The sequence below is a fragment of the Ambystoma mexicanum genome, chromosome 13 (assembly GCF_040938575.1).
Source record: "Ambystoma mexicanum isolate Mex_15411 chromosome 13, UKY_AmexF1_1, whole genome shotgun sequence".
Taxonomy (NCBI): Eukaryota; Metazoa; Chordata; class Amphibia; order Caudata; family Ambystomatidae; genus Ambystoma; species Ambystoma mexicanum.
In genome coordinates, this window is record NC_090938.1 from 629749740 (window position 1) to 629759123 (window position 9384).

Below are 9384 nucleotides of genomic sequence, written 5' to 3' on the forward strand. Positions count from 1 at the left end.
AAAAAAAACATGCCTTACCCCTGTGCTCCCCACCGCTTCGCATACACACAATCACATTCATCGTGTGTGTGTGTGAGACTCTGGGGCCCAGGGGGCAGGCATGGCATTTTTACTGAGTATGGCCAGTAAAAAAGACCAGCCCAGTCCGCTGGGATTCCTATTGCCTCACATGCAATGTCAAGCCTGACCCATAAGCCCCCCTGTGCCTCGCATGTACACACAATTGATTATCTGTGCATGTGAGGCACTGGAGGACAATGAGGAAAGGAATGCCATTTATTAATGGCATCTTATAGATGCATAACTGCCCCCCTCGAGCACCTCGCATGCACAGAATTAATGTGTGCATGTGAGGTGCACGGGGCATCAGGGAGCTGTCATGGCAGTTTTTCCTTGCCATCTATCCCGGATAGAAAATGCCATGACTGTACCCTGGGACCCCATCTCCTGACACACATCTGCCCCCTAGGCCCCCCAGTGCCTTGCAATCACACATAATCACATTCATCATTAATGTGATTATGTCTGACTGCAAGGTGCTGACACACCATGGAGAAGGCATGGAATTTTTTACTCTGCATGGTTGTTAAAGCAAGAAATGTATCTAGACTTGTATTTTAATGCAGCCAGTCTACCAATTTCTTATTGTGGTATGACATTTTATATTGGGCAGCTTTGAAAATGCAAGCATGATCAGTGGTATTATTCTTTTTGGGGCATAACATTTTATATTGGGCATCTTTGATAAAGCAAGCATAATAAGTGTTAATATGTAGCTTGACTGGCTCTTTAATGCAGCCAGTCTGGCGATTTCTTATTGTGGTATGACATTATATTTTGGGCACCTTTGGTAAAGCAAGCATGATAAGTGTTACTACGGAGCAAGACTGCTATTTTTTATGCAAACTGTCTAGCCATTTCTTACTGAGGTACGACATTTTGTATTGGGCATCTTTGATAAAGCAAGCAGGATCAGTGGTGTTATTCTCACTGTGGCATGACATTTTGTATTAGGCATCTTTGGTAAAAACAAGCGTAAGTGTTATTATGTAGCTAGACTGGGATTCCAATGCAGCCAATCTAGTCATTTCTTATTGTGGTATGATGTTTTGTATTGGGCATCTTTGATAAAACAAGCATGATACGTTTTATTATGTAGCTCTACTGGCATTTAACTACAGCCAGTGTGGACATGTTTTCATACTTTAGCATGCATTTTTAATGGGAAAGCAAATATGAGTATGTTCTTATATGGGAATAATATGGTATAATGGTGCAGTCAGCATGAAATGTATGGGCACAGCCAGTGTGAACATGTTTTATACTGGCACATATTTTGGGAAAAGGTATCATGAAATTGTGTTGGAGAAATGCATCTATTGGATTTTTTTTCAGGAGTTACCCTACAAAACCCACCGGTGTGGCTTTTTACCCAATTTCTCTAAAAAAAAAGTGTGCTTTAAAATGCACGAATTTCAAACAATCTTTTTTTTTAAATCATGGGGGGAGAAGGCTCTCGAAACTCCCTTGGGTGGTGCTCAATCTCTCTGCCTATGGATTCCGCCAGCCATATATGCACTAGCAGAAAGCAGGCAGACCCCATAGCGAAACAATGCAAAGGTTGGACTAGTAGACAAAATGAAGGCTAACGGGATACACTAACAGTTTTTTAGCTTTGGTAATGTTACCAAGACTTTTTGTTTTATTCAAGAAAAAGACATTATTCTAAAACAATTATTAAACATTCAATTGTGCTATTGTGGCCCATTCATTTTCAATCAGTCACATTCATATTGTCATCATCAATCTCTCACAAACATATATCTCTTTGAAAACTGGTATATATATATCAACAAACAGTCAAATGTCTGTTATGTCTTAGTGCATTCACAATTTAGAAAAAAGGAATCCTCATCATTTTAGGGTAAACAACAGATCTGTGTTATATTGTTTCCACAGATTTTTACGTCGACACATGTTTCAGTTGCTCTCCACGAGCATCATCACCAGTGCTCTCTTTGTATGGCAACCTTCTTCAGGACAAACAACCAATTTTCTGGCACATGTATTAGCTTGAGCCACACCATCTCCTATCCAGTGAATCCCATAGCGATCCATTGTGCATGCTCCCTCTCATGTGAGCATGGCAGAGAGTGTGTACAGTTACAATTAAACCCTCATGTCAGGCAGGATTTCATTTTAATTTGGAACACTGCTTACCATGCACGCATGGCAAGTGGCGCTCCCAATGAAAAGTAAACATTGCCTGGCATGTTTACGCACTTTACACCGCGGATTGCAAATGTGAAGGGCAAAAGCTGGCATACAAGCTTGTCCGCCTCCCTTTGCCCTTTACATTTGCACCCCGCAGTGCATATGATGAACATTTGTTGGCAGTGACCCACTTACGTTAAAGTGTAAAGGTGACCACTCCCTGGAGTCAAATTACAATTTCCTTGAACATGACCTACATCATGCTTTAAAATGTCTTTGACATGTTCCAAAATGATCCCTTCTGCACCTTCCCAAACAGAGAGACTTAATGCGCCATAACTATGTTTGAATGGGACCAGCAGGCCTCCGGAGTCCACATGTCCTGGGAGTTGCTGGAGTCAAACTAAGCAGACTCTCCTAGGCGACAAGCAGGAGGAAAATCGTTCCCAACAATTTCAAACTATGCAAAAAGAGTAGCATCAAAGCAACTGCACATTTGTATGGAGTTCTGCTGGTTTGGGTCTATTTGACCTAAAACATTTGATCTAATCACATTTGATCGAATTTATTTGACCTTTTTTGGGGTCTATAATGCAGCGGGAGACCCCACGCAATACCCTCACTTCCCCTCAACCTAATCTATACCCTTACCCACCCCCATATATACATTCAATTAAATTTGACCGAAGAAAAGGTAAAAAATATGCGATAAAATCTTTTAGGTCAAATGTTTTTTAGGTCAATTATGCTAATACGGTTATGCTTGCTCGCAGATTGTGGGGACGATTGCGCTTTGAAATGCAAAGGTCTCACCTTCCATGGCTTTTTTTCCACAGGTCCAGCGCCGGGGGTCACAGTAGTTCTCGCGGCTCTGAGTTTCCAGGTAAGGGTTAGCAATGCATCATGTTCTGATCTACCAATGCACTACGTTTGCAATAGTCAACTGGGGGTAATGCAACAGTGTGTTATGTATCTTTATCAGCATCTTCTAATGCAAATTCAACAACTTACCCAAATTGCGTGCCTGATCAGTGACTGTGTGAGGTTTAGCCGTGCGCATTAATAGCATACATGCTGTACATGCTTAATCCCAATGGCTCTCAATCCAATTTGGACTCCACTCTGAGTTCTGCAAATAAGAGATTCACTCGAGGTGGGCTGTGGTGGGAATGCGGGGAGCTAACACACTCAGGTAGTCACATGGCTGAGCTCAATTCTGCTACAAAGCGCGTGCACCTCACGAAGCAGAACTGCTTCTCACAGTGGTTGCCCTCATCTTGCCTGTGCTCCTCATCCATTGACATGTGTGGCTAGAGCGCCAAAGCCAACCAATGGATCTGTGGGAGAGAAGGTGCTGCAGTGGGCTTCTGGGAAGAGGGAGTAGAGAAAGCAGACCCTTGACCACCCATCAGGCTCTCCCCACAAATAGCCAAAGATATGCCAGCTCTGTAAGCTCCCTAGTTGGGGCGGATGAAAGACGCTCAAATGTGGATGGGTCTCAGACTGTACGTCTGAGCACCTTGCTAATCACTGCGTAGTATGACTTGACTATGCATATGTGAAGCATACAATGGGAGGGTGCTGCATTCCTGCTACCGCTGCACACGCCTCCCTCTCTGTCGCGCACTCTCTGTCTCAATCACCTTCCACCCTGGCATTGTCTTCATCCTCTAGCCCGTGCCAGCCCCAGGATATGTGTATTGTATTAAAGTCTAAAAATTGTTGGCGCTCTCTTAATCTGTGTTTCTTTTCTCTGTGCAGCTCTGCAATGCTAATGTAAATTCCACTGATTTCATTTACGGTTATGAAGATGACATCAATGCCACTGCTGTAGACTACAGCAACTACCAGTTCCCATGCCAGAAAACAGATGTCCGCGAATTCCGAGCCGTGTTCCTCCCGGTGATATACGCAGTTATCTGTTTTGTGGGTCTCACTGGAAATGGCTTGGTCATGCTCACCTATGTCTACTTCAAGAGGCTAAAGACCATGACCGATCTCTACCTGCTGAACTTGGCGCTGGCTGACATCCTCTTCCTCCTCACGCTGCCCTTCTGGGCTGTCGGTGCCTCCACGGATTGGGTCTTTGGCGACTTCTTCTGCAAGATGGTCTACTGCGTCTTCAAAATGAGCTTCTTTAGTGGCATGTTCCTCCTCATGGGCATCAGCATTGACCGCTACTTCTGCATTGTCCAGGCAACCTCGGCACACCGCCACCGCCCACGGACTGCATACATTGGGAAGCTCTCTTGCGTCGTCATCTGGATTGTGGCGTTCATCCTCGCCATGCCGGAGGTGGCCCACAGCGGCCAGAAAATGGCCAACAACAAAATGCACTGCACTATCATTTCCAATAACATTGTGAGCTACAAAGGCGGCATCAAGGTAACCCAGATCATCGTAGGGTTCCTGGTGCCCCTAATGGTGATGTCTTTCTGCTACTTTATGATCATCAAGACTCTCCTGCAGGCACGGAATTTCGAAAGGTACAAGGCCATCAAGGTGATAATGGCGGTAGTGATAGTCTTTGTGCTCTTCCAGCTGCCCCACAACAGCATCCTGCTGGCCAAGACCATCTCCAACTCCACCGTGGACTGCGAGAAGAGCAAGCAGCTGGATATCGCCGACGACGTTACGTACAGCCTGGCCTGCTTCCGCTGCTGCCTAAACCCTTTCCTGTACGCCTTCATTGGCGTCAAGTTCCGCAACGACCTCTTCAAGCTTCTGAAGGAACTGGGTTGCTTGAGTCAGGATCAGCTGCTTCAGTGGTCCACCTGCCGGCAGCACAGAAGGATGTCCGTAGCTATGGAGACAGAGACTACAACTACCTTTTCCCCCTGATATAATTAGTAATGATCATTGAGTTGCCTGCACAAGGCAGAATACTCACTCTGGAGTGAATAGTCGCTTTACACGTTCTTAACCCCTTAGGTGCCAAGCTATTATGCAAGTCTATGCAAAAAGGACGAGCATACAGGACTCGGGACATGGTGGCGTACTCTGATCCGTCACATGCCACAGTATTATTCCGTTGACATATTTTCACCATCTCCTACAGCTGAGGATGCTGTTCTCAACAAATGGGTCCATTTGGTTTGACAATGTGCGAGAGGGGGATACACACATTGTAAGGGCTGTGGCGAACACCTAAAACCCGAGCAGGAGCACACACACAGAACTCCATCACACCGATACTCGGGTGCAGTTCTTCGGTAATAAGGATGCACGTTGAACGTGGCTGAAATAAGCGCAAAGATCAATATCAACCTTTTCCTTTGCTTATCAAAACAGAATGATGATGGACAGGAGATGGACGAAATGTCCATCAAAGACAGTGCATCTTTAAATGGGAGAATCCTCCACCAACAGGCTGGAGCAACACGCATGAAACCAATATAGACTAGTTATCAGGTGTTGCTAGACCGGCCACCCTGTCTTTGTACATTTACATTATAGACACGGTTGACTACAACAACAATACTCCATAGGTGATGCATTGCCTCTTTTGAAGGAAATAGAGGGGTACAAACCCCCCCCACACACACACACACACACATGTACACATTTGCCATGTGCAACCTCTCCCTCTCCTTTTCCTTCTTTTACAAAAACTCAAAGATCAAACTAGGGGAGGAGAGGAGAATGCCACCAATGAAGTGCCTCATGGAAGAACGAACGATTTGGAACCCCCTGCAAACTATATAAGCTTGATTAGACGAAACTCCCAATGGCTACCTATCCAAAAGCGAATCCTCTTCAAAACACTAACTGTGACCCATAAATGTCTACATGACTCAGTCCCAAAATACCTTGCAGACAAATTCACCCCTAACCAATCCACTAGACCTACACGCTCAACATACTCTCACCTACTCTCCACCCCCCCTCCCCCTTGCTTCAAGCTTCAGAAATCTGGAGGCAGCAGTTTCCCAGTGGTAGCTGGCAAACACTGGAATGCCCTTATAGCCACTCTAAGGTCAGAAGCCTCGTACTGGACCTTTCCGCATACACCTGAAAACGTGGCTCTTCTCACAGGAATTGACAAAATAACTCTCCATCAGAAACCCTCAATTTAACAACTACGACACATACACCGTAACTTACGCCACATTGCACAAGTTGTAACTTATGTACAGTATCATCAAGTACTCTTGTGTAACCCTGTAACTTCTATACTCCTCACTGTAACTGCTGTGCAACCTTGTAACTTGTCCATTCACTGTCTAGAACATTGTTAGCAACTAATAGGTTCCTTCTTCTACATATGCACATCCTGTAACCCATGTACAGTATTTCATGTACTTTTGTGTAACCTGTAACTTTTATGTACCTAACTATAACTTCCGTGCGACCATGTAACTTGTATGCTTTTCACTGTCAACAACAGCGCCTAGATGCCTCCGGGTTAAGTGCGCTTTACAAATGTCAAAATAAATAAATAAATACGCTACCACAGAAGTGGTGTAAATAACCTCAGGGCTTTGTCAGCTGTATGCAGAATCGGGCATGCTTATCAACATGTCTAATTTGTTCGCAGAGACGAGGTCTTTTGTTCTTGGGGTGTGGGGTGGATGATCATCTGATTGGATGGTGGCACTCTTGAGTCAGAATGCGAAGCTCCTAAGTTGGAAGTCCATCAGTGGCATACGAGCACACATCTTCTCTGTGCTCACTGGCTCCCACATTGTACGGATCTGCGGGTGCTATCCTTCCTTTGATGAATGGGCATACATACCTAGATACCAGGGTTTGTAGGAGATCCCAAAATTCGACCAAAATATATAAAACCACCTACATTGAATTTATAGTTAACACATTGACAATGCTAGTGTGTTTAAAACGACGATGCAGTGCCAATAACCGATTCCTGTTCTCTTTCCCCATGCCTGTATCACCACCATCAATCACCAACAATACCGAATTGGAATGTCCCTTTGTTTCAATATGTCTTGGATCTATTATGATGTCATTCATTGGATATCCCCTTCAAGGAGTAAGGCTCAGTAGAAGCAGTGCGGGAATGGGTAGTCATTACCCCCACTGGGATGTGGTCAATGCACTGGAACCGAGTAGTCACTGCCATAATGTAACATTGTTCAGTACTTCCGGAGCTTGGGTCAAAGAGAGACAAAGTAAAATGGTCTTTCTTCAGTGTTCTACCCGAGTTTCAAGATGCACTATGGGCTCTCAGGATCTGACACTTGTGTATCGCGATTGTTTGTTAAAATGCAGGAGAACATAAAGCGATCCAATGTATTTAAGACAGTAATTCCTTTAGGGATTTCACAGAAGACAATCCGTTCCGCAACACCCAGTGGCATGCCACTTCTTTTGAAGGCCGAGTGAATATTTAGCAAATGTACGAAAGGAAATTCCTCTGGATCATATTATACCGGCAGGCTCTCTGGTCTATGGAGGAGACAAGACCTTCTCGGACATGCTGTTGCCCTGGAAGGACAGGCTATTGCCGTTAGTGCTTAGCGGGCAGGACATGCCCCCGCTGATCTTGCACAGGCAAAGGCCCTTTGGGAAGGCCCAAATTCCATGACGGAAGCATCTCCCTCCTACTGGAATAATCGTGCCATCTCTGCCATACCAAAAGACTACCAGTTTCAAATATCATTTGTAACAAAAATGTAAGGAACAGTCGGAATAAAAGGACGTGCCAGGTTACAGCATTGGCCATGCTGGGCCTCGCTGGCAATGCCTTGATTTGTTGGGGTCCGTTGGTAATATTGTGTCTGTTCTCATGAATGTTCTAATTCATTGTAATCTACGATTAACGGAGATGTGTGCAGCATCAGATCACGAGGCAGAATCAAATGTAATTCCGTCAAAGTACTATGGGGCGCCTTTGAAGTTTGATGGTATCCCATAGGTAAATCAGGTGGGATACGACCAAACAGTAATACCGTTACTGGTGCCTGATCTTCTGATATTCCCAGCAGATAACAGGTGCCGGGAACAGTATGTAAATCCACATTCCATGGAGTCCCTGGGGGATTGCCAGTATTACGGGCACTGGTAATAACGGTGCTGGAAATACCAGCTGTTTTGCCGGGGGTGGGGGCCTGATTTACCTCCAGTCATTGGCTGGAGGTAAGTCAGGCCACCCCACCGACAAACTTGTAGTTTGGCGGTGCGGGATAAGTGATGTTAATAGTATTATCGCCACTTTTTTCCCACAACGGCAATCTTGGAATGAGCCCCTGTATGCCAGCAGCCATGAAATTGCATTGCCATGCCAAGTTGTGTGCGATGGTACATTTCCACTGGTCGTTATTTACATATATGCAAATATTTGAATGCAAGTTTGCTCATGTATAATAAATAAGCTGCAGTGACAAGAGTTTCGGCTGGTTATTACATCAAGATATTAAAAACACAATGGTTTGAGGTTTGGAGGTATGTACCTATGGGGTGAAGATGTAGCTTTCCTAACTTTTGAACTTTTAAGATCACTTTTAGGATCAGTGTTGCCATGCTGTGAAGGAGCTGTGCAGCTGGAGGGGTCGGCCATTGGCCAGCCTTCAGTATTTGAGTAGATTTAAAATGGCAATCATGGCACCTACATTAAAGCTCTGAGAAATGTGAGGAATGTGGCACCAATACCATATGAAAAGTCATATTATCTTTAGTAGTAGCAGTAAGGCGGAACAATAGTCCTGAATTAGGAAGTACAAATCCGATTTCATACTGCAAAAGAAGGATCTAAAAAGATTTCCATGATATAGGTTTGGTGCCAAGTCCAGTCCTTAAACAAACCTCCTTTTTTTTTCTGAAGCAGTGTTATGTATTGGATTTATATGGATGCAGGTGGAAGATGCAAACCCTCTTTTACCAGCCTCCTAAAATTGTAATCGGTTATTTATAACATGCTTAATACCCATAGGTTTCCAAGCGCAGACCCAGGCACCAAATCTGTGTTGCTCCGGGTTGTCTTGCTTTCAAGAGGAGCACGTTACCCCAGAGCTATCCTCTCAAGATGAAAACGTAAAGTTACTCACCGTAGTGACTAACGTACTCCTAGTCCGTAGTGTCCTTTCCTCCATACTTGATGGGCGTCGCTCGCTAGGGACAGGAACGGAACCTTTTATCCCACAAAAAAGTGCATTTCCTGTTTAAATTTAATGAGCGTGGGGTCAGCCACGGACGCATGTGTGCTCCACA

General features: G+C 44.7%; 1 protein-coding gene across 1 annotated transcript in view; it reads left to right on the top strand.

Moving 5' to 3' along the window:
* The window catches only part of CCR7 (C-C motif chemokine receptor 7), a 91424-nt gene extending 82861 nt beyond the window's left edge, over positions 1-8563 (top strand). Inside the window, exons 2-3 of the mRNA XM_069634560.1 lie at positions 3051-3097; positions 3976-8563. Coding sequence (XP_069490661.1) covers positions 3051-3097; positions 3976-5055 — 1127 coding nt within the window. The 3' untranslated portion in view covers positions 5056-8563. The remainder of the gene's footprint in view (positions 1-3050; positions 3098-3975) is intronic.
* The last annotated feature ends 821 nt before the right edge of the window (positions 8564-9384 follow it).